The following is a 25,701-nucleotide window of genomic DNA, read 5'->3' on the forward strand; positions in this document are numbered from 1 at the left end:
ACAAATTGCATCTTACGTGGCTCCCCTAATTAATTTAAAGCTTCCTAGTGTGCCTTCGGTTGTCGTGGACGGTTGGCCCGGTTCGTGTCAGCAGGGGCCCTCAGGGAGCAGCTAATGAGGAGGGAGAGGGAGGATGACGGCAGGCAGATGTTTACCTCCTAATTCCCGCTCAATCAGTGCAATGAAGTTGTTTGCATATGCATCAGGTGAAATTTTAGTGTTTTTCCTACTGAACCTAATTTAGAGTAGGCCTGCAGCTGTTGAATATTTTTAGAATCGAGTATTATACCACTGATCCCGTCCGTTCATGGAATAATCAGATTAAAATGGATTCTGCGATATTAAAGACAGCGTGCATGTGAGGGGGCATGTATTAGTGTCCACTTGGGCGCCCTCTCATCGTGTGTATGGCTTCTAAAGTTGAGGCCTGGCCTGTGACAACAAATATGACTTCAAACTGACTCCATATCATACGACAATTTAAATTTTTTGTTCTAGGGGAAGACAATTATTTTCTCAATTGTGTGTCCCCCGCCTACTGCCCGGAGATGGCTGGGATGGGCTCCAGCACCCCCCGCGACCCTAGTGAGGATCAAGCGGTTCGGAAAATGGATGGATGGATGGCTTCTAGGAACTTTGTGTTTTGGTCATTATGTCTTTTTCCAAGAACATTGTAACTTCATTATCATAGTAAATTTTTTTCTCTCAAATTGTTTCTATTTTTCTTCCCCCTTTCTAATAAAATCTACAAGAAGTGCTGACTTTATGGTTTGATCTGTTTGGCAGTCAAGTGCTAACCTGTTGTGGAATGCTGCCTGGGAGACTTCAGAGTACGGCAATACCGTGATTTCCACTACACATCTGGAAGAGTCTTTGCTTGCTGGCGCTTTTTGTATAACCATAAATCTCCACTTTAAAAGTGCCAGCCAAAGAAATTCATTACACAGTTACTAAATGTGCCGGTCGGTAATATGAGTGAATGTATGGCAGTGTGTGTTGCTGGCGGAGGGGGTTACACAGCACGGGGTGACTCCTGCCTTGGGCCGGTCAGAACTCGTCGGACCGGCTCGCGCTACAATGGAAGCCTCGTTCAGCACTTATCCTTATTTAGACACTCTGTTGGTGTGTGCGTGCGTGCTTGTAATGTCAGTGACTGATAGCAATACAGGCCACAGTCATTAGTGGCATTGCCCCATAGTTACAGATGATTGTTTGTATTTTTCCCGGCAGTGTGCCAAGGCATCACCAACCGCTTAAACTTGCTGGGCTCCAAAGAGGATCACTACCTGAACATGGTAAAAACCTACAGCAACTGCACTGTGGTCCTGGAGAACCTGGAGGTCACTTACATGGAGGAACACCATGACTTGTCCTTCCTCAGGGTAAAAATATATTTCTCTTCTGTGTTCATTTTTCTCCTTTTACAGCTTACAACCTCCCCAACACAAAAATGACTATTCTTTAAAATTGAATCCCAGAGAATAGATTCCCCCCCCCCCCAAAAGATCTCATAAGAGTTTGTCTTTAATCTCTTAAAACAAATTTTTTCATGTAAAAGTAGAACATTGTCTGAAAAAACATTTTTTTTATTCCTATTATTATTTCTAGTATTACTTTGCTCAAAAGGATATGACTATTATATTCAGATTAAAACGTTTTTTTCATGAAAGAGTACAAAATTAATTATTCTCCACAATTAAATTCTTCAAAAAAATGCTTCTTTTTATCAATTAACATTTTTCTTGCAGATGGATAAGCGGATTAGAAAATGGATGGATATATGACATGAATATTCACATTTCCACAATTTTACTAAATATTACTGATAAATGGGTTGAAGTGTGGAGCAGAAGTTTTTTAGCAACAAAAATAATCAAGAATAGTTAAAATAAAAAATAAAAAAGCTATACCCAACCAGTCGTGGTTATCTGAAAGCACATTTAATGTTTTTGCTTCTACAGACGATAGAAGAAGTGGGCGGCTATGTGCTCATCGCCCTCAACACTGCATCCAGGATCTCGCTGGACAACCTGCGCATCATTCGTGGTCACTCGCTGTACGAGGGAAGCTTCGCCCTTACCGTGTTGGCCAATTACGACAAAGTCTTGGGTCTGGGCACCAGTGAGCTCCTTCTGAGCAGCCTCACAGGTCTGTGCCAGCACATTAGCGCTTTGTCTTAGAGAACGATCACTTCATTAAAGTTGACATTCTAATTGTGGTTTGTCTTTTCCAGAAATCATCAAAGGTGGTGTAAAGTTTGGCAACAACCAGCTGTGCAACGTGGAGACCATCCAGTGGTACGACATCATTAACGAGGACAGTAAACCCAAAATGGAGTTGCCACCCGTGGCTAGCAACTACCCGCTTTGTGAGTGATGCACTGAGGAGTATTATTCATCATTAATTATGGCAGTAAGAACATGTTTCTGCTTTTTCTTGCAGGTAAAAAATGTGATAAAAGTTGCTTCAACGGTTCTTGCTGGGCACCCGGACCCCAAAACTGTCAAACTTGTAAGATGATTTCTGTCATTTATGCTGAATGTGGGCTGAACAATATGGACAAAATTTCAAATCTCATTATTCGATTTCTTGAAATCGATACTGTATGATGTGACAATGTTCTGGCCTTTAAAAACAGCTCCTGTGAGTTTTAATAACATTTGTGTGACCTGCTTCCGTCAGAATTCCCCTCAAAATTCAAGATAAGCTCCATGTTAGGGGCTAGTGTGTGTCTCAATCAAGTAAGCGTGTATCCCCCGCCCCGACAACGTGGGACTTAAAGACGCTGAAACAATGGATTCATATGCTCACACACTCACACTCTGGCAAAATATATTGCGTAGCCGCCCCTGCCCCGAGGAAAGCGTGGCTGCCAGCGTGCGCCTTTAGCCCCTCCCACCACCAGCCAACATTCATGCCTAGTGTCTTGCACAAGGACACGACGACACATGACTCAGGCACAGCGGGATTTGATCAGTGGTCTGCGCATTCCCATTCCAAAAATACTCATTGCAGCTCTGCTTACCTTTTGGCTATGATGTGATAGCTGGGCCTTGTACATGTGGGCTGTTTGCGCATCAGAGTGCTTAATTTGAATGATCGTGTTTCAGAGAGTGTAGTCACTGGAAAGTGGCCCCAGGTTTTCAGAGACCCAAATATTGTGCACAAGTCAATCCAATTTGAACACAAAACATGAAATGGTCCATTTTAAATGAAAGAAGTCAATCAAAGGCTTCTCATTGCATTTTCTTTATTGTGCTCCTTTGTGCAGTGACCAAGCTAAACTGTGCTCAGCAGTGCTCCAAGAGGTGCAAAGGACCTTCGCCTAGCGACTGCTGCAATGAACACTGCGCTGCGGGATGCACGGGACCACGTCCCACCGACTGTCTGGTAGAAGATTATAGGGCTACCGTCACTATTTATTTGGAGGAGATTACAGCTTCCATTAACCTATTAAAATTACGGCTCCATCTCGAAGAATGCTTTTTTTTTTTGTGTTATTACTTTATTCCTGTAAGAACAATTTTTTTCTCGTACGATAATTACTACTAAGAAAAGTATAATAATTATTCTACAACTTTATTGTCATTTACCAGCTTTATCTTGTAACATTGCGACTATGGCTGGAAAAATGCTTCTTCTTTTAATGATCACTTCATTCTCATAAGAAGGCATTTATCCTTTTCCCATAATGATTTATTTCTCGATTCGTGGTTTCAGCTGAATACTGCACTGAGTGTATGTGGCACATGGGCACATCACCAACACAAATCCAACTTTTGGGGGACTGAGAATTCAGAAAATTCGCACTTTCAACTCATACTAGATACTGTTTTCTTAATATTGCCACTTATTATGAAAATGATGACTGTCTGATATGCTATTATTTCATACTGCCTCATAGTATCACAGCTATCTACAAGATGTCCATACTATCTTGAGATAATATTATGACAAACTAGCAGCACTGCGCAGGTTACTGAATTATTTATTTTTCGGCGAGGGCCCAGATAGTTTATGTTGTCTGACGGGAGGCCAATTCTTTCAAAACTCCCATCTTAGGTTATTGCAAGCGTTCTGAGCGTTGTGCGTTCAGCAGGAGCCTGAGCAGCCTCGGGAGCTTCGAGGCCGGCGTGGAGGAATGCACTGTTTTCATTAAGCCTGCGCTCTGTTTGTCCTGCAGGCCTGTCGGGACTTCCAGGATGACGGAGTGTGCAAGGACTCCTGCCCGGGCCTCATGCGCTACGACCCTAACCAGCACCAGTTGGTCCCCAACCCGCACGGGAAGTACAACTTTGGCGCCACCTGTGTCAAGAACTGCCCCCGTAAGTGAGGCTCCTGAGCAACTTCACTTGCTGTCAACACTTTGTTGTTGGACATTGGCTGCTCCCTGGTGTAATGATAAACCTTTGTGGACAAAGACAGAAAATGATTGAGTTTCCTGGCATTCTCATGTCACATCTGTTCTTTCTCACTTTAACTTCTTTGAGATATTTGAGTCCTGTCAGCCTGTGAACAGTCAACCTTGTACCATTCGAAACAGCACACTATTTTCTCTGAAAATAGGACAGTTCCCCTCTAGACTAGTGTCCAAAAAATACAGCCATTTTTTTTTCTAAGCGTACCACTTTAACCTTCTGGAATTTTCTTTTTTCTTAAAAAAATACATTTTATGAGAGTACAACTTTTTTCAAATAAGACTTCTTTCTTTAAAAAAATGTCTTCAATTTTGACTTTCTTTTTACTCTTCTGGGGGAAAAAAACTATTTTCTCAGGTTTTGATGTATTTTGTCAGAGCGTGCCTTCAAAATAAGGTACACCGCAAATACAAAGTGCATGAAAAATATGACTCACCATCGCCGCATATTATGCAGAGAGGGCTTGGTGCGTGGGAATCTCCCGTTGAGATAAATCCACATTTTAAATAGGACTCCTCATACTGAGATTAAATGTAGCCTTCTTTTTCTTGGAAGTCATAGGCTCCTCTTCTGTCTCCTGGCTGGACCTTTCCCACTTGCCAAAGAAACCTTCCAAGGACATTTGTTTTTTTACTCATTTTGCGAGTTCCTGGGCTTCATTTTAGCGGTAACCTATCACGTGACCAAGAAGCGTGCTTTGACCTGCGTCAAGAGTAACATACTCTAGACCAGTGGTTCCTAACCTTGTTAGCGGTACCGAACCCAACCAGTTCATATGCACATTCACCGAACCCTTAGTGAAAAATAAAAATTTGATTCAAGAAGTGTTCCTTGAGTTTTGCTGGAGTGAGACTAGAGTTGCTCAACTTGGCATGACAAATCATGCAGATAGGACGCTGTGAATCCATGTTGTACATATTCGTCCGACCACTTTCTTTTTTTGCTCAACATAGCATGTATTAAAACAATTTTTAAAAATCACATGACGTACTATCACGACAGTTACACGTTGACAACTGAGCGAACTGAATTTCCTGCAGCACTGATTGGACAAGCGATGTAATGTGATCATCTGCAGCGGGCGTGTCATAACTAATTGACATGTTGAGTCGGGAGTGTCTTAACCTCCATGGCAGAGGCTGCGTCGAACCCGTGAGATTGAGTCATCAAACCCCTGGGGTTCGACCGAACCCAGGTTAAGAACCACTGCTCAAGACCAATGTAAGAGAATCCGGTAATTTTTCAAAATAAAACATCTTTCAGATTCTGAAATGAAAGTAATGTAAGTTATCTATCCTTTCTGTGCGGCCTGGTACCAAATGACCCACAGATCGGTACCGGTCCGCAGCGCGGGGTTGGGGACCGCTGTACTAAGACATATTTTTCTTGCAAAAAGACTTTACTCTTGCAGAGAATTTTCATGTAAGTACAATTTTTAAAAAATTAAAAAATCAAATAAGCAAATGTCATTTATTTGGTCTTTTTTTTAAAGTTCACATCACTTTTTTCTTGAAAACAAGCCTTTTTTTTTAAGAGTATGACTTCTTTCAAGAAGCAGTACGTCTCATAACACAATAACTGTCTTGAAAATGATTGTTGACTTGATCTACAATGTTTAAGTCTCATCAGCCTGTAAAACGTCACGGTGCTCGCATCCGAAAGCAAAACCACTCACGTGTTTTTCAATCCTCGCAGATAACTATGTGGTGACAGACCACGGCGCGTGCGTGCGGACGTGCAGCGGCAACACTTACGAGGTGGAGGACGGCGGCGTTAGGAAATGTGCCAAATGCGATGGACTGTGCCCCAAAGGTGAGTTCCCCAACTGACACCGGTCTCTCTTACATCCATCAGAAAACGTTGAGCCATATTTTACACACAAACACACCTGCTTAGCATGACCACAAATGCAAATCATTATTAGACATATTTTGACTCTGTGAATCATTTCTAGTCGTGCTTATTTCTACTGCAGGGTCATGAATTACTGGCCAGAAGAGCAGTCGGATCTGTGCAGTGATTTTTACAGTTTTTTTTTATGACCGTATTGGCCCGAATATAAGACGGTGTTTTTTTGCATTGAAGTAAGACTGAAAACGTGGGGGTTCGTCTTATATTCGGGGTCTAGACATTATACCCATCATTGAAGCGAATGCTGAACTTGACTCCCCAGGCCAAAGTGAACCCCTGTCACGAAGAATAAAAATAAATATTGCGGTAGCACGAAGAAGAAAAATAAAAAATAGCGGTAAGAAAGAAAAGAGAAGAAAATAATCGAAGAGATAACAGAAAATGGAGAAACGTAGCGACAAGCTGGAGAAAAGTGGGTTGAAGATCGGCCAGGTTAACTGGCAGCTGAGAAGTTATGATGTAATTTACATTTCAAAAACCAGAAGCCATTCATTTATGAATGTGATTGCACTTTAGTTTACATATTTAAATGTTCAGATAAAAAGATTTGAATGAAGCAAAATAACATGCTTTTTCTCTCAAATATATTGTTATAATAATTTGTTTCAGATGTACTGTAATTCTTTTCTGTATAAAAATTAATTTGGTGTTCAAAAAGTATTTTCTCAAACTTGAAAAGAGGGGGGTTGTGTTATAATCAGGGTTTATATTCGGGCCAATACGGTAAGCGCTGTGGATTATTTCTAGTTGGACTGTTCATTTCTGTTGTGCAAGGTGGCACCTCTCCTGAATAATCATGGACAAAAGGAACGAGTGCATGTTGTGTCTTATGTGTTGTGTTGTATTATTTTGTCATTTTATGTTAACTGTTCTTTCGATGGCGGCGCGGGCACCCGCAGCGGCTCCTCTGGTTGTCTTGTTGTCTGGTTGAGAGGGAAGAAATTTCATCTGTACTGTATATTACACATAGAGCACATTTGACAATAAACTTGTACTTGACTTGTATGGCATGTACTTTGTGCACATACATGTGACAGTGTGCCGTTTTCTTATATTTTGTGTATTAGTCGTAGTTCTGTTCATTTTTTTTAATCCAATGTGGCACTTGTGTTTAGTAACTTACAAGGAATCGACCGCATAGCAGTGATTTAGTGACAAATCTGTGTGCGTGTGTGCGTGCGCGTGCGCACCGTGGGCTTTTTTACTCTATTGATAATTTATAATTAATTCTTCCAGAAAGTTGTATTGTGCAAGTTGGCAGCTATCATGAATTAATAAACAATATAACTGTTTCAAATATAACAAAAAATTGGGGGTTTTTTTCTCTGGTTTGTCCTTGTGTGCCTTGGCGCAGCATTCTTTGGACTTTTTTTTTTTTTTTTTTTACCGCTGGATTATTTGGAGTTTATTTCTGTTGCGTAAGATGGTTCATGAATAACTGACAGAATGATCACTTGACAAGATGCTTGTCTGCTTTGTGAGCCGAGGACATTTTTCATGCTATGGATTTATTCGATGTATTTGTGTTGGGCAAGGAGGCAGCTATCATGAATCATGAATAACAGTTGTGAATTTTTGCCTGTGGCATGTGCTTTGCATGTGGCCTTTGTTATTGACTATCTTTTAAACTGTATTTCTAATTGTTCTACTCCTTTCTATTGTCCTAAGTCTAAGTGTGCATTTAACTTTTTGACTTATTTCTCTTTATTCTGCTTCATGCTATTGTTGTTGACTCCATTAGGCAACATGACAGTTGTAATTAATCATTGGCAAAGAACGATGGCATGACAGTAATTGTATGACATGCCTCTGTTTGTGCTCCCATGTGCCTTTGCATGACTGAGTATGCTGTGAACCTGAATCAGATTTTTTTAGTCTGTGCATTATTTCGACTCATTCTTTATTTCTATTGTGTAACATGGTGGTTATCGTGAATGACTGTCAAAAGGAAGTCGGAATCTTGTTGTAGAGATGGTCATTGAGCAATTGTATATATTGTGTTTATTATGGGGGTTGAGATTTGCCTCAGCACATGAGCTGAATGCCTCGCATTCAACATGTCCCCGTTGTTTCAATTGTCGACAGTGTGTAACGGACTGGGGACAGGCCACCTGGCCAACACGCTCTGCATCAACGCCACCAACATTGACTCATTTAAAAACTGCACCAAAATCAACGGCAACATCGCTTTCATCCGCACGTCCATTCACGGGTAAGTCAGGGACCTCAAGAGCCTACGTGCCCTCAACGCAGAGCGCCAACCTGTCCGATGTTTGCAGGGACGCATACACCAAAACGCCAAAGATGGACCCCGCCCAGCTGGATGTGTTCAAGACGGTTAAAGAAATAACTGGTAAGTTTTCTGGAGTTTTTTTAATACAAGCTCTGCTCATTGTTTTCATGCTTGACAAGACCGCTGCCGCCTCAGGATACTTGTGGATTCAAACGTGGCACAAGAGCATGAATGCCCTCACTCCCTTTGAGAACCTGGAAATCATTCGAGGACGCACCAAGCGGTAAAGAGAGTGCAAAATCTTGATGTTTTTTTAAACATTTACTTTTTATTTAGCAGTGTCATGAAAAAAAATGTTTGATTTCATTAATTAGGGGAAGCCGTAGCCTGGTGGTTACCCAGCTGGACATTAGCTACCTGGGCCTGCGCTCCCTCAAAGAGATCAGTGATGGTGACGTGGTCATCATCAAGAACCAGAACCTCTGCTACACCAACAACAGTCACTGGAAGGCGCTCTTCAAGTCCGCCAGCCAGACTACCACCGTCGCCGAGAATGCCAGCTCTGACAAATGTGGTAAATAAGCATAATAATTTCACACATGCCACACGGTGGGGGACTGGCTTGCATGTCGGTGTAGAGGTCGTGCGTCCGATTCTGGACCCGGCATTCCTGTGTGGAGTTTGCATGTTCTTCCTATACTCTGGTTTCCTCTCACATTCCAAAAACATGCATGGCAGGTGAATGGGACACTGTAAATTGTCCATCGGTGTGATTGAGAGTGCGACTGGTTGATTGTTTATATGTGCCCTGCGATTGGCTGGCAACCAGTTCAGGGTGTCCTCCGCCTACTGCCCGAAGATAGCTGGGATTGGATCTGGTACACCCCTGACCTACATGAAGATAAAGCGGCTCGGATAATGGATGCGTGTTTGAATTTCACACATATTTTACAGACCTTGTGCTTATGAATGCTGGACCATTTAACATATTCATGGTAATAAATACACACAGATTTTTCAAACTAGAACAAACAATGTTCTCAACTCTTTTTTTAATGTGAAAAATAAAGATATTTGGGAAATATGCAATAATCTTTGATATTTTGGCTCCCAAGGAGGCACTTACAGCGACAGCAAATGGGTAACTCGATCATCCCCCCGGCCCCTGTTTGTCTCCAGTTCAGCGAAACGATACGTGCGATCATAAGTGCACGGTGGACGGATGCTGGGGTCCCGGCCCAGACATGTGCTTTGCCTGTCGGGACCACAGTCGCGACGGCAGCTGCGTGGACTCCTGCAACATCCTGGAGAGGTAAGGGAGGAAAACGTATCCTGAAGTGTACTCCCTTCCCGGCGTAATGTTTAACGAGCGATTTGTTATTAAAAAGCAAGCCGGTTAAATGTACTGCTGGAATAAGGCAAACATTCTCACCTGAGTTTGTTTGTCAAAGGTTCACTCTGGTTTAAAATGTAACCCTCTTTGGCTTTGCAGGGAGCCACGGGAGGCCATGGTGAAGAAAACCTGCGTGCCTTGTCACCCGGAGTGTCGTCATATGAACGGGACGCCCACTTGCAGCGCTCCAGTACGTGACGCCTTAACACCAAAACACCCGAGGTCCCTGAATGCAGCATGGGTGATTTCATTAAGTGGAGGCTCACACGATCATGAATAACTTAACGTATATATGACACTTAGATTGCACACAAGTATGGAATTATGTTTGCGTCTGGATTATTTATGCTTATTGTGCAGGGTGGCAGTTTAAATCATGAATAACTGGATTGCGTTAATTCTCGTGACATATACATTGCTGTGAGCACAAATGTGCCTCTCAATTTAAAAAAAAAAAATTGGGGGATGATTCTGTGGGCTATTCATTGTGTTTGTCGATTGTAGAGGGTGCTGCTTATCATAATTAACCATCAAGAAGAGCTTTTCAAACTTAGGACGTACTGTTCTGGCGCGCGCAAGGGCTTGAGCTGATCAGTCAACTAGCCGAGTGAACTTTAGTCACACCGCACTCGAGGTTTAAACTTGCAGTCATCCAACTAAACATAAACATTTTGGGCATCTTGTCCTCCAATGGTCCAATTTACAGAAGACCTTTCACTTGCTTGTCGGCCATCATCACCAGACTCTAAAGCTCTGTGGGGAAACGAAATGTTTGGCCAACAAGGCATTGCAGTCTTCATACATACAGTATGCGTGGGTCCTGTAGTACAGATATAAGCATCACTGTTAGCCTCACTAGCTTCTCTTCAAGTGTCTTTAACTCATGTAGTCCATCCATTCATCCATCCATCTTCTACCGCTTATCCGGGGCTGGGTCGCGGGGGCAGCAGCTTTAGCAGGGAAGCCCAGACTTCCCTCTCCCTAGCTACTTCTTCCAGCTCTCCCCGGGGATCCCAAGGCGTTCCCAGGCCAGCTGGGTGACATAGTCTCTCCAGCATGTCCTGGGTTGTCCTCGGGGTCTCCTCCCGGTGGGACATGCCCGGAACACCTCATCAGAGAGGCGTTCAGGAGGCATCCGAATCAGATGCCCAAGCCACCTCATCAGGCTCCTCTCGATGTGGAGGAGAAGCGGCTCGACTCTGAGCCCCTCCCGGATGACCGAACTTCTCACCTTATCTCTAAGGGAGAGCCCGGACACCCTGCGGAGAAAACTCATTTCGGCCGCTTGTATCCGGGATCTCGTTCTTTTGCTCACGACCCATAGCTCGTGACCATAGATGAGGCTTCGCCCTTTCGCTCAGCTCCTTCTTTACCACGACAGACCGATACAACGTCCGCATCACAGCAGACGCTGCACCGATCCGCCTGTCGATCTCTCGCTCCCTCCTGCCCTCACTCGTGAACAAGACCCCAAGATACTTAAACTCCTCCACTTGGGGCAAGATCTCCTCCCCGACCCAGAGGGGGCACTCCACCCTTTTCCCACTGAGGACCACGGTTTCAGATTTGGAGGTGCTGATTTTCATCCCAACCGCTTCACACTCGGCTGCGAAACGCTCCAGTGAGAGTTGGAGAGCCCTGCTGCAAAAAGCAGAGATGCAATACTGAGGCCACCAAAACGGACCCCCTCAACGCTTCGGCTGCGCCTAGAAATTCTGTCCATAAAGGTTATGAACAGAATCGGCGACAAAGGGCAGTCTTGGCGGAGTCGTACCCTCACTGGAAACGATTCTGACTTACTGCCGGCAATGCGAACCAAACTCTGACATCGGTGGTATAGTGACCGAACAGCCCGTATCAGGGGGTTCGGTACCCCATACCCACGAAGCACCCCCCACAGAACTCCCCGAGGGACACGGTCAAACGCCTTCTCCAAATCCACAAAACACATGTAGACTGGTCGGGCGAATTCCCACATACCCTCGAGGACCCTGCTAAGGGTGTAGAGCTGGTCCACTGTTCCACGGCCGGGACGAAAACCACAATGCTCCTCCTCAATCTGAGGCTCGACTGATGGACCCTCCTCTCCAGCACCCTTGAATAGACCTTACCAGGGCTTACCAGGGGTTGGGGGTTACCAACCTTATCCCTCTGTAGTTGGAACACACCCCCCGGTCCCCTTTTTTAAAAAGAGGGACCACCACCCCGGTCTGCCAATCCAGAGGCACTCTCCCCGCTGCCCACGCGATGTTGCAGAGGCGTGTCAACCAGGACAGCCCCACAACATCCAGAGCCTTGAGGAACTCCGGACGGATGTCATCCACCCCTGGGGCCTTGCCACCGAGGAGCTTTTTAACCACATCAGTGACTTCAACCACAGAGATGGGAGAGCCCACCTCAGGGTCCTCAGACTCTGCTTCCTCGGAAGGCATGTTGGGGGAGTTGAGGAGGTCTTCGAAGTACTCTGCCCACCGGTTCACAACGTCCCGAGTCGAAGTCAGCAGCTCCCCATCCCCACTGTACACAGTGTTAGTGGTGCACTGCTTCCCCCTCCTGAGACGTCGGATGGTGGACCAGAATTTCCTCGAAGCCGTCCGGAAGTCGGCTTCCATGGCCTCACCGAACTCTTCCCACGCCTGGGTTTTTGCCTCGGCGACCACCGAAGCTGCGTTCCGCTGAGCCAGTCAATACCCGTCAGCTGCCTCTGGGGTCCCACTGGCCATAAAGGCCCGATAGGACTCCTTTTTCAGCTTGACGGCATCCCTTACTGCTGGTGTCCACCAGCGAGTACGGCCACGACAGGCACCAACCACCTTACGTCCACAACTCAGATTGGCCGCCTCAACAATAGAGGCACGGAACATGGTCCATTTGGACTCAATGTCCCCCACATCCCCCGGGACATGGGAAAAGCTCTGCCGGAGGTGGGAGTTGAAACTCTTTCTGACAGGGGATTCTGCCAGACGCTCCCAATAAACCCTCACAATACGTTTGGGTCTGCCAGGACGGACCGGCATCTTCCCCCACCATCGCTCCGATGGATGGTGGGGGAAGATGGTGATCAGTTGACAGCTCCAGCCCTCTCTTCACCCGAGTGTCCAAAACATGCGGCCGCAAATCCGATGATACAACCACAAAGTCAATCATCGAACTGCGGCCTAGGGTGTCCTGGTGCCAAGTGCACATATGGACACCCTTATGTTTGAACAAGGTGTTCGTTCTGGACAATCCGTGACGAGCACAGAAGTCCAATAAAAAAACACCACTCGAGTTTTGATCGGGAGGGGCCGTTCCTCCCAATCACGCCCTTCCAGGTCTCACTGTCATTGCCCACGTGAGCATTGAAGTCCCCCAGCAGAACAAGGGAGTCCCCAGCAGGGGTACTCTCCAACACACCCTCCAAGGACTCCAAAAAGGGTGGGTTCGCTGAGCTGCTGTTTGATACATGTGCACAAACAACAGTCAGGACCCGTCCTCCCACCCGAAGGCGGAGGGAGGCAACCCTCTCGTCTACTGGTGTGAACCCCAATGTGCAGGTACTGAGCCGGGGGGCAATGAGTATGCCCACACCTGCTCTGCGCCTCTCACCGTGAGCAACTCCAGAGTGGAAGAGAGTCCAACCCCTCTCGAGAGAACTGGTGCCAGAACCCAGGCTTTGTGTGGAGGCAAGTCCGACTATATCCAGTCAGAACCTCTCTGCGTCACACACCAGCTCGGGCTCCTTCCCTGCCAGAGAGGTGACATTCCATGTCCCAAGATCTAGCTTCTGCAGCCGAGGATCGGACCGCCAGGGTCCCCGCCTTTGGCTGCCGCCCAGCTCACATTGCACCCGACGACCCCTTTGGCCCCTCCCATGGGTGGTGAGACCATGAAAAGGGGGACCCACGTTGCCTCTTCGGGCGAGCGCCTGGTGGCCGGGTGTAGGCCCGGCCACCAGGCGCTCGCCAATGAGCCCCACCTCCAGGCCTGGCTCCAGAGGGGGGCCCCGATGACCCGCGTCCGGGCAAGGGAAACTGAGTGCCATTTATTTTATTCATTATTAGGGGTTTGTGAGCCGTGCTTTGTCTGGTCCCTCACCTAGGGACCCTGCCAGGGGCATAAAGCCCCAGACAACTTAGCTCCTAGGATCATTGGGACACACAAACCCCTCCACTACGGTAAGGTGATGGCTCACGGAGGGGACTCATGTTGTCATTCATTAAATTGGTCAACACATTTTGACAAAGTAAACTTGTTTTGCACCGATTCCAAATCGACCCACGTTTTTTAGCCAGCAACTCAGGTTTTCATAATAATAATATGTAAAAAAAAAATATATATATAATATTTTTAGGAATATTTCTGAAATAAAGGTAAGACTTAGTAGGTAACTTTTTTTCTAAAACGCCATCGCTATCACACACATGGTGAAATCAGTATTGCACAAGCTTTTGAAGGTCAAACTTAAAAACAAAACAAACAAACAAAAAATGAAAGTATTTCAAAAAGGTGTATGAATCGACTTTTTTTTCATGGACGTCAAACTGATGCGAAGGGACACATAAAGACATCTCTGATTAAAATTTGCTCTTGATCAGTGCTATTTGTGTGGTATTATTTTCATGAAAGACACAATTTTAATTCGATACCACGATTAATTATTGTTAACGCTTTATGTGTGAATGGCCTTTGCCTTTGTTGCCAACGGCGGGCTCCACAACAACTAAGCTGATGTTGCAATCATTAGTCAGATCCAAGCTTATGGCTCCACGAACGACATTTTAATCATGTGCACTTGCAGGGTTCCGCCAACTGCAGCAAGTGCGCCAACTTCAAAGACGGACTCTTCTGCGTGTCCCGCTGTCCTCAAGGCGTGCCCGGTGAGGACGACTCACTCGTGTGGAAGTATGCCGACGACGCCAAAGTCTGCCGGCTGTGTCACCCCAACTGCACCCAAGGGTAACATTATTTTGCTTTGGTAACTTCAATTTGGAATCATGATCATTACATTGAAAATGATGACACACTTTTCTTCCCTTTAATCACGGCTTTCCTTTGTTGATTGGCCCGGGCGAAATCACATGGTTCCATTGGCATATAATGAGCCGTGTGGTTTCATTTGAAGTTACCCAATATGGTTCCAAGTCGTCTTATCCTGGGTTGGATTGTGAAAACTGGTGTTATTTACTATTTGATGATGGAAATTACAAGTTAAACTTCATTTTCTGGTCTGCTACTATTTTTCTTTTGTGATGTCACTAACCTATCGTGCCCTGACATGGATAATAATGCTGCTTATGGGGGGGTGGGAACGACATTGCATTGAATGGTTCTTTATTTTGGGGCGGTGATTAGCACTTGTCTGGCCGTTCTGATGTTGTGGGTTTTAATCTGTGCTCCGGCCTTACTGCCTGCAATTTGCATGTGCCCCCTGTGGACTTTCCTCCTCAAAACATGCATGTTGGATTCATTCATGGACTCAAAATTGTCCATAGGTGGAATTGTGAGTGAGATAAATCATCCATCTATCCATCCATTTTCTGATCCGCGTATCCTCAGGAGGTTTGCGGACCGTGCTGGAGCCTATCTTAGCCGTCTTCGGGCTGCAAGTGGGGTACACCCTCACCTAGTTGCCAGCCAATCACAGGACACACATAGACAAACAACCATCCACGTTCACAATTTAGAGTGTTCCATGAACCTGCCACGCATGTTTTTGGAATGTGGGAGGAAAATGGACTACCCGGAGAAAACCCACGCAGGCACGAGGAGAACATGCAAACTCCACACAGGAAGGCCGGAGCCAGAATCTAACCCTGCACCTCTACACTGTGAGGCCGACGTGCTAACCAGTCAACCACCGGGCTGCCTGAGATAAATCAATCATTAAATAAATATGCCTTGTATTGTATTGTATAGAATGATTTTTTTTGTCTGCAACCAGTCTAGGGTGTACCACACCTCTGGTTCCCTAATGGCGATTGCTAAAGAAAATAGACTGATGGAGTTCACGGGCCTCTGTGACGTATTTAGTACACGTGCTTGATTTTTGTTTACAGGTGCACGGGACCCGGTCGTGAAGGCTGCCAGAGTAAAACGTAAGTAAAAAGTGATGATTTCATCCCACTGGCATGTGTTCAACCTGCTGTGCGACTCTTGATCTCTAACATCTCGACCCCACACATGAGGGGCAAAATGTGTGCACAAAGTGTACTTGAACTGTGACACCCCTGCTAATTTGTGGTTCTCTATTCACAAATGTATCTACCGTATTCGTTTTTGGTGTGTACGGCTCTTGCTACATTTTTGTGCACTTTGCTCTTAGAGGCAGCAAGCTGATGTCCAAATGTTGGCTAATGGCCATATCGTAAATGGCTTCATGGAAGTATGTTTAGGTGATACGTGTCGACTCTTCTAAAATGTAGTATGTCAAGGAAGCGTTACATTAGTAGACAGCTTACAGAGAGACTTCTGCCGCATGTGTGCTTTTCCATTTGTTTCCAAAATCTAATAATCTGTAAGACATTTATTTTCAAGGGTTGTGTTGTAAAATGACTGTCAAGTGATGTTGAAGTGATTTGGTAGATTTAGGGTTGAAACTATTAATATAGACAATTCTAAACATTTTATGTGTGTGGGGTGGGTGGTGTCATTGACTTTTGGCCTTTATTTATGTACCGTATTTTCCGCACTAAAAGGCACACTGGATTATGAGGCACACCTTCACTGAATGGCCTATTTTTTCATATATTGGATGCACTGGATTATAAAGCGCAATCTACAATGCATCCACTAGATGGAGCTACGCTCCTTCTGTTCGACTCGAGAGGCGTTCATGACAGCCTCAGAAAAACGTAAATTAATGATTACCGTATTTTCACGACTATAAGGCACTATTAAAAGTCTTAAATTTTCTCCAAAATGGACAGGACGCCTTATAACGCGGCGTGTCCAGTGTATGAGCTGAGTTCCAAAGCATGACTGAGAGCGCTTCTGGCCGACACGCTGTTTATATAGAGAAAAGGCGGAGTGAGTGACGACAGGCATGCGGAAGTCCGCCAATGAGTGAAGGGTGGGCGTGTAAGAGGACGCTAAAGGCACGTCCCTAGCAGATACCAGTCGCCAATGAGTGAAGGGTGGGCGTGTAAGAGGACGCTAAAGGCACGCCCCTAGCAGGTACCAGTCGCCAATGAGTGAAGGGTGGGCGTGTAAGAGGACGCTAAAGGCACGCCCCTAGCAGGTACCAGTCGCCAATGAGTGAAGGGTGAGCGTGTTGGAGGTGAAGAGAGAAACGTGAGCACATTGTAAAATAGCTAAATAAAGTACAACCGAACTCAGTTTTGCTTCCGTTGCCTTTTTAAAAATGTGTTTTTAGCGTGCGTGCATGCATGCCGTATGTTTAAGCTGGCGTATGTTTTACCATGCCTGGCTGCGCCCAATAATACAGTGCGTTTTGTGTATGTGTCAAATACAGAAATAGCACCCCTTACTGAGACTGCGCCCAACAACACGGTGCGCCGAATGGTCGTGAAAATACGGTACTTCAATGAAACAACGAAAATTGAAAATAATGCATCAAAACAGAAAATCAAGCGAGGAAATCACAAAATAAATTCTATGGCCCCCCTACAGAATTTATTTTGGCATTTCCTTGAGCGTAGCTTCAACAGAACGATCAGATGTCAGTAAAATGTAGGAGACTGGACTGTCTCAGAAGTGTTTATTTATTCCTTTGTTGTGTACTGTATTCACAAATGATAAAATCACAAAATAAATTCTGTCAGGGGGCTATAGAATTTATTTTGTGATTTCCTCACTTGATTTTCTGTTTTGATGCATTGTTTTCAATTTTCGTAGTTTCATTGACGGAATCGTTAATTTACGTTTTCAATTTACGATTGTCAGTTGTTTCTTTCTCCGACAAGCTGGTCTTTGCTGACTTTGTTCTAACTAAGAGGGGGGAAAAAAACGCTTATTTTGGGACCCAGTAGTCAGTATTCATGTTCTCGCCTCAGCTCTTCGGGTCTGTCCATAATTGCGGCGGGTGTGGTGGGTGGCCTTTTGGCGGTCCTGCTGGCGGGCCTGATGGTTGTCGTGTTGCTGCGGCGACGCCACATCAAGAGGAAGAGGACCATGAGGCGACTACTCCAGGAGAAAGAGGTATGATGGGGTGGACAGACGCGAGAAAACATATCGACATATCGCCAGAGAGAGAGATCTGTGTCATGGGAGCTCATTGTTTTGGTGGTCATAACATACTGAGCGCTGTCGTTCCAGTTGGTAGAACCACTGACTCCAAGTGGCGAGGCCCCCAACCAAGCCCTGCTGCGCATCCTGAAGGAACCCGAATTCAGGAAAATCAAAGTTTTGGGGTCAGGGGCTTTTGGGACAGTCTACAAGGTAATAACAGGCTTCTTTTTTTTTTTTTCCTCAAAATGGCAGGGTTGACAAGAAATCTCTTCTGACTTTTCTTCGCATCTGTTGTCAATTTTTCAATTAAAATACGCATTTTTAACTCGCGTGCTCACACACTCCACTGACTCCACGTTGGCTTCCTGTGTGCGTTCAGCACACACATGCAGGCTTAAGAGTAGGATGACGCAATGCGTTTGCTATTTGTCTTCTGATTGGCTAGCATTTTATTGCTTGTGTAGATTTCTTACTGGACTCTCATATCCAGTATATTACCCCAGGACGGAAGAAATGGCTTTAGGGTACCAAGTTACTCATATATCATGTGGTTGTTCATATAAAGATCAGTTGACAGCCCATCATGTTCGAGATTAAAGTTCAAAACTGACACAACCATACTTTAATGTTAAATTTATAAAAAGGATGGCAATTTAAAAAAAAATTGGATTGTTGAAAATCCTCCTGTGTCAAATTGACCTATTTTGAAAATGTTAAAAAAACAAAAAAACAACGCTGATGATGTTAAATGTTCTGCCGGCATTACTTCTGCGATTTTCTTTTTACTTTTTTCCCCAATATTTCAAATTATTCCTTGATTTTACCGACCCTGAAATTCGACATCCATTACAGGTGTAACCAACATGAAAAGCATGGAGCTGTGCATGCGCGACAAACATACAGCATCATTGCGCAAACATTAGCCATACTACACTGTACTGCATTGGACTGCACAGTACTGCAAATTGTTTCGCTTACTTAAAAATGTGGTGCTTGAAATCCCTGATGTGTTCAGTGGACAGCCAAAATAAAGGAATTGTTGTGACTGTTGCGATACGATTGGAGGTCGTTGTCATTAAAGACCCTCCTTGGATTGTGTGTCCATGCAGGGTCTTTGGGTGCCAGAGGGAGAAGACGTGAAGATCCCAGTGGCCATCAAGGTTTTGAGAGAGGCCACGTCGCCGAAAGCCAACAAAGAGATTTTAGACGTAAGTGGACTCCCATTTTAAAAGTCACCACGACCGCTTGTTTTGACTGTAAATGGAGAAACCGTCTCACTGGAGGAAATCCAGAATACTGTAAATCCAATCGTGTGGGCGTTGGTGTGATTCAAGGCCTTCTGGAAAATGAATGCAACCTCTTCAAACTGCATGAGCTGTTCTAATATTCCCACAGGCAATCATTTCAAGCAAATGAAGACTCGAACCATCTCCATCATAAAGCAGTTATTCATTTTATAGAAAATGTTTGAAGTCAGCAGAGGTACTGGGTTCGATTCCAGCTCCGGCCTCCCTGTGTGGAGTTTGCATGTTCTCCCCGGGCCTGCGTGGGTTTTCTCCGGGTGCTCCGGTTTCCTCCCACATTCCAAAAACATGCATGTCAGGCTGATTGGACGCTCTAAATTGTCCCTAGGTGTGAGTGTGGGCGTGGATGGTTTTTCGTCTGTGTGCCCTGCGATTGGCTGGCAACTGATTCAGGGTGTCCCCCGCCTACTGCCCGGAGATGGCTGGGATAGGCTCCAGCACCCCCCGCGACCCTAGTGAGGATCAAGCGGTTCGGAAAATGGATGGATGGATGTTTGAAGTCACATTTATTTTTTTGCACCAACATCCAACGAGTGATTCTCAACCACGATGCCATAGCACATTCGTGTGGCATGAGATTATCTAGTGTGCCAATGGAAATGATCTAATTTTACTGAATTGACCCCAAAGTTACAGTATGTATTTAGTACAAATAATGTACAGTCAATTTGTTGGTGTATATCTAACAGCAACATGCGGTTGGTTACAGGAAGAAAAAGCGTGAGCTGATGGTACACCCAAAAAGCAGGGAATCAGGGAGTACTGAACAAAATGTATGAACAAAAACACTTGGAAAAACTGAATCTGAAACACAAAAAAAATCCACTAAACCTTAGTAACAAACACAAAAACCCATGACAGTAAATCAATACAATGTGACAGCAACACAATGATCCGAGCAAGACTGACAGAACCCAGGGAACTAAATACAGTAATCCCTCGTTTATCGCGGGGGTTACGTTCCAAAAAGAACCCGTGATAAGTGAAATCCGTGAAGTAGGATTTATTTTAAAAAAGCAAAAAAGTATGTGAAAACATACAGCACATTTTACAATAAAGTTGTACTTGGTACTTGATAGTCAGCTTTATTTTTTACAGTTATTATACAATATTGAACTATGTATACAATGCAGAGGCGATTGCTCTAAGACTGCAAGGGAAGCTCAGCTTCCCATAAAATGTCAAAAAGTAAGTGATCAAATATATGTGTGTACGTACAATTGTGTGGACATGTCATTGACTAAATATGCGCTACAACGTGCTCAACTTTTGTTCCGAATCAGCTTCTTATTACTGGTTACGACGCGACTCTCTTCTCATTCATTCCCACAGCTTCACTGTGCTTTAAACTGTGTGAACGCTGAGCGTCGACCGCGCGGACGCTGGGCGTCTAGAGAGTTCAGCGTAGGTTGTCCCAATGCATTGAAACGAGACGAGTCATTGGATAAATGCTGGTTTTGTCCCGCCCATTAGACGCTCAGCGTACCGGCTGGCCCGGACGATCAGCTTTTCTGCATGATGATTGGATGATCTGTCTGAGGCTGAATCCTTTTTGATTGCGAAGCCGCGGAAGGTGAACCGCATTAGAGCGAGGGATTACTGTACAAGCAAACTGACGAGACAACAAAGAACACCTGGACAAGACAAAGGGTTTAGGGAGTTGATTAGTTGACACAAGGGAACTGAATGACAAGAACAGGTGGATATAAAACCAAAACACGGAAGACCATAGCACATGAGGAAACATAACTATCTAAACAAAAGTCCAGCAGGCAGCCAAATCATGACAGTTCCCCTCCCTCAAGGGACTGATCCCTGAGGTCCCATGGTCACCCAGTGGCAGTCGCAGGAAGTGCGCTGTTGGAACAGGGACTGATGGTGGTCGCAGGAAGTGTCCTGTTAGAACAGGTACTGATGGTGGCCACAGGACGTTTGCCGCCGGAACAGGGACTGACGGCGGCCGCAGGACGTGCGCCGCCTGAACAGGATCTGGTGGTGGCTCCAGGACAAGAACAGGTGGAATCAAAACCAAAACGAGGAAGACAAAAGCACATGAGGAAACCAAACTATCTAAATAAAAACTGAATCATGACAGGTTTACACCGCTTCTTGCCGCAAAGTCAACTAGGATAAGCTACAACTCACCCGTGAGCCGAATGAATGCAAGCGCATTCGTAAATGGTTGGCGGGCCATATGAAGTAAAAGTAGTTTTGGTGCCATTTTTGAGGCCTATTTTTGCATGTGTGCACTGCAGGAGGCCTACGTGATGGCCAGCGTGGAGCACCCACACGTGTGTCGCCTTCTGGGCATCTGTCTGACGTCCACTGTACAGCTCGTCACGCAGCTGATGCCCTTTGGCTGCCTGCTGGACTACGTCAAGGAAAACAAGGACAATATCTACTCACAGTACCTGCTCAACTGGTGCGTGCAGATTGCCAAGGTGAGCCACGGCGTATTGGACTCCTTTTATTACCTCTGCAAAGCACTCAAAATATCAAGTATGATCATATTCAAGGTCGGAAAGTGAGTAACTCTCAACATCTGTGATATATTGCAATCATTGCAAATGCTCATCTAATTTATGTTAATCTGTAAAATTGTTTTTTTCCCCTCCAACTTTCCAGTCGGTACTACTTGGGACCTATGAAACACATCCATTGTCATTAGCATACTTGCGCTTGTAAAGTGTTTTCGGGCATGTCGAGGCCCCTCCAACAGAGCAACCAATTCGTCAGAAAGCAAATATGCATAACACTATCATCACATCGGTGGAGAGAATAATGCATGTTTTGTTTGAAATCTGGATGAAGGAGACTTTGTGTATTTTCACTTGTTCCTGTCAAAGTGCATTCGTGCCAAGGCTAAGGGGGCACGGAAGCACCAGCTGTGAGTGAAAAAAGCCCAATGTGTGAGGAAGTTTGTTCTCACTTTGTATTAGGCATTACCACCACCTTAAGAACTGTAAGGGAATCCTCACTTGCGTCTCATTTGGGATTGTTTGCTTCTTTGCTGAAGTCTGATTAGTGTTGTATGGCTGAGACCATCCGTGAGTAATTGATGGCCCATCCAAAAGGTGACTGAAAGACTTAAACCTAATCGTACAAAAACGGAAGTAATAGTTTTAATAACCAATCATGTAAAATCCCTGAATCCCTTCCAGACATCCAAAAATATGTTTTTGACCGACAAGAAAAATGCTCAAATTCACCTGTTGAGTTGTAATTGGCCATTTTTGACACCCAACTGACTCAAGGGGATGAACTACCTCGAGGAGCGCCATTTGGTCCACCGCGACTTGGCGGCCAGGAACGTCCTGGTGAAGACCCCCCAGCATGTCAAGATCACCGACTTTGGCCTGGCCAAGCTGCTGAATGCAGACGAAAAGGAGTACCATGCAGACGGAGGAAAGGTTGGTGCTCAAACTCCGTTTTAGTTGTGTTTCCTCCTTGTGACATTCGGGCCTGTGTGATCAACACTCTGCTGAGTTTCTAGCCAAGTAATCATGTGTCAAGAAAGGTGCTATTTTTGGCGCTTTTGTTTTTGTCTTAAGTGTTATGTAAGGAATATAAATAGTTCCCGGTTGCTCTGAGAAAAATGACAAATCAGATAAGAGCCTCTTTTTATGTGATTCACAGCATTATTGCAGATAGATGAGTCACCCCTGCGTGACACGGCCGTTTGGTCATAAAGACTCTAAATCGGAAATGCAAGAATAATCATTCAAAGACTTGGATGCAATATAATGTGAACTAATCCCCAATAAATTTTCAGTTTCAAAATAAAAGCTCTTCTCATGCAGCAACTAACGTTTTACGTGTAACGCGTCAAAATGGGCTGTTTTAATTGGGACATCTATACACTTTGTCGAGGAGGAAATATTTTCCTCCAGGGGGACGGGCCGTTGCGGCCACCTCAGGGAGCGTTGCGGCCGAGTACAAGTTTGTTTGTTTGTTTGTTTATTGAACATAAAACATATATACAGTAATAATTTGACAGAAAATAAGGTAGATAAAAAAAGTAAAAAGAAAGAAATCAATCTTCATTCAACACAGTTATTATGTTCAACTTTCAACTTCCACACTTTCCAGGTGCCCATTAAATGGATGGCTCTTGAGTCAATACTCAACAGGACATACACACACCAGAGCGACGTATGGAGTTACGGTGAGTCCCACACAGCCGCTTGTGTAACTTCCAATTGCAAAAACAGCGTTTGCCTGTGAATGCCAGCAGGCGGGGACATTTGTGAATGGAATATTGTCTTTGGATGTTGTCAGCATTTAACAACACAACATGAGATGGGAGAACATCTTGCTTTTTTTTCCACAGACACACACACACACACACGAGCTCTCCCAGCTGGACAATATCGCATCAACCCACACAAGAACGTCTTCCAGCTAGCGACCACTTGTGTTCTAACTCTAGAGTCATGGAAACATAACACGGCATTGCCTCTTTCTTTGCTTTCCTTCTTTCATTTCCTTCTTTCTTTCATCCTTCTGTATGTCTGTCTGTCTTTCTTTATTCTTTGTATCTTTCTTTGTATCTTTCCTTCTTTCCCACCTGCTTTAAAATCGTCTTCTAGCCCCTCAGGGTTTGATCGTACCTTTCTGTCTAAGCCATCAGCAAGCTTTGGCACAAATTACAGCCTTTCCCCCTCTCTGAACTCCCCGGATACGTCCTGCTAACTCCCACATCCCATTCGTCAACATTTGGACACCGCGGGTCATTTTTGCTCACATCCTGTTGCTCGCATTTCCACGGCTGGATCGCACGCGAGAAGCCAAGTGACTTCTTCTTTTCGCCGCAGGCGTGACCGTGTGGGAGCTGATGACATTCGGGACCAAGCCATACGACGGCATTCCGGCCAGCGACATAGCCAGCGTCCTGGAGAAAGGCGAGCGTCTGCCTCAACCTCCCATCTGCACCATTGACGTCTATATGATCATGGTCAAGTGTAAGTGTTTATTCAATCAATCAATCACAAATTATTGATAGAGCACTTTTCACATAGAAAAATGCAACTCAAAGTGCTGTACAATTAAAACGTCAAAATTACAACATAAAAAGAGGACCCTACCCCTGCCCCCAACATACACAGATGTCCCCACAAGCATGCCTATGCTCGCGTGCACACACACTCACACAAAACACAAAACATGCACTCATACCCTGATTAACTATTTTAAAAAAGACATGGAAAGGTACAGAGAAACCATATGAGGAGAAGAGCACCGAAGGGGCGCTAATTCACCCTGACAAGAATGACAGCTGCCACATCTCCCACCGTGGAAGCCCCCAACATGAGGGGAAATGTGGCTAAAGAGAACAAATCTCTACTTAAATACAGTAAGAGTGTTTGGGGTCAAATAGCTCAGTAAAAGATGTCTTCTCCTTCCACTAAGCATTTCTCCATTATTAAAAAAAAAATCCTCATTGAAATGAATGAAAATGTCTTTGTGTTCCACCCCCCCCCCAAAAAAAAACCAATGAACAACAACTAAAACAACCTTATTGCTTTACACAGTGTTCATCTTGTCGTGTGTGCAGGTTGGATGATCGACGCAGATAGTCGACCACGCTTCCGAGAACTAATAGCAGAGTTCACTAAAATGGCGCGGGATCCTCCCCGCTATCTCGTCATCCAGGTCTGAGCTTTCCCGATGTGCCTGATCTAGCTGCTGTTCATAAGGCTGGTTCTGTTAAACGCTGTACTTATTACAGGGGGATGAGAGCTTGCACCTGCAGAATCCTCCCGACAAAAAGTTCTGCCGCACCTTGGTGAGCGGCGAGGACATGGAGGATGCCGTTGATGCCGATGAGTATCTCATACCACAGCACGGCTTCTTCACCAGCCCGAGCACGTGTCAGACCCCGCTGCTGCACTCCACCGTAAGCTTTCACCCTGTCCGCCAAAACCATCACAGGCAAAGACAGAAACTCTGCCGGCTTTGCAAAAGCTTGTTTATAACGAGTTGGGTCGCTGGAGTGCCTGCCCAGACTTCAAGTGGGAAAGGAAAGAACCTTACAAATCTCTTGGAGCTGACTTCTAAAATTGTGTGAGGGAATCGATCTATTCAATGTAACGATAGAACCAATCTACATCCAGTGGTTCAAGATTAAAACAACTTCATTTATCCCCAGAGGGCAATTCAATTTTCAGACTATTAGTGGGGTCTCATACAAAAACAATCTGTGAGGTTGAAATCTATAGGCACTCCGTCCGTGACCATCAATCGGCAGACCGAAGCCGCAAACACACCACTGGT

The 25,701-nt window shown here is 45.0% G+C and overlaps 1 protein-coding gene across 1 annotated transcript in view; it reads left to right on the forward strand.

Moving 5' to 3' along the window:
- The window catches only part of egfra (epidermal growth factor receptor a (erythroblastic leukemia viral (v-erb-b) oncogene homolog, avian)), a 53,081-nt gene that overhangs the window by 22,047 nt on the left and 5,333 nt on the right, over positions 1 to 25,701 (forward strand). Inside the window, exons 2-25 of the mRNA XM_086129083.1 lie at positions 1,231 to 1,382; positions 1,962 to 2,148; positions 2,234 to 2,368; positions 2,443 to 2,511; positions 3,272 to 3,390; positions 4,184 to 4,325; positions 6,114 to 6,230; positions 8,415 to 8,541; positions 8,609 to 8,682; positions 8,758 to 8,845; positions 8,937 to 9,136; positions 9,742 to 9,874; positions 10,055 to 10,145; positions 14,736 to 14,893; positions 15,994 to 16,032; positions 17,950 to 18,094; positions 18,212 to 18,334; positions 19,234 to 19,332; positions 21,684 to 21,869; positions 22,683 to 22,838; positions 23,518 to 23,593; positions 24,243 to 24,389; positions 24,983 to 25,080; positions 25,157 to 25,324. Of these exons, the coding sequence (XP_085985209.1) occupies positions 1,231 to 1,382; positions 1,962 to 2,148; positions 2,234 to 2,368; positions 2,443 to 2,511; positions 3,272 to 3,390; positions 4,184 to 4,325; positions 6,114 to 6,230; positions 8,415 to 8,541; positions 8,609 to 8,682; positions 8,758 to 8,845; positions 8,937 to 9,136; positions 9,742 to 9,874; positions 10,055 to 10,145; positions 14,736 to 14,893; positions 15,994 to 16,032; positions 17,950 to 18,094; positions 18,212 to 18,334; positions 19,234 to 19,332; positions 21,684 to 21,869; positions 22,683 to 22,838; positions 23,518 to 23,593; positions 24,243 to 24,389; positions 24,983 to 25,080; positions 25,157 to 25,324 (3,029 nt within the window). The remainder of the gene's footprint in view (positions 1 to 1,230; positions 1,383 to 1,961; positions 2,149 to 2,233; positions 2,369 to 2,442; positions 2,512 to 3,271; positions 3,391 to 4,183; positions 4,326 to 6,113; positions 6,231 to 8,414; positions 8,542 to 8,608; positions 8,683 to 8,757; positions 8,846 to 8,936; positions 9,137 to 9,741; positions 9,875 to 10,054; positions 10,146 to 14,735; positions 14,894 to 15,993; positions 16,033 to 17,949; positions 18,095 to 18,211; positions 18,335 to 19,233; positions 19,333 to 21,683; positions 21,870 to 22,682; positions 22,839 to 23,517; positions 23,594 to 24,242; positions 24,390 to 24,982; positions 25,081 to 25,156; positions 25,325 to 25,701) is intronic.

This window comes from Hippocampus guttulatus, chromosome 14 (assembly GCF_054856545.1).
Source record: "Hippocampus guttulatus isolate MCC_2025c chromosome 14, RoL_Hgut_1.0, whole genome shotgun sequence".
NCBI classification, from domain to species: Eukaryota; Metazoa; Chordata; class Actinopteri; order Syngnathiformes; family Syngnathidae; genus Hippocampus; species Hippocampus guttulatus.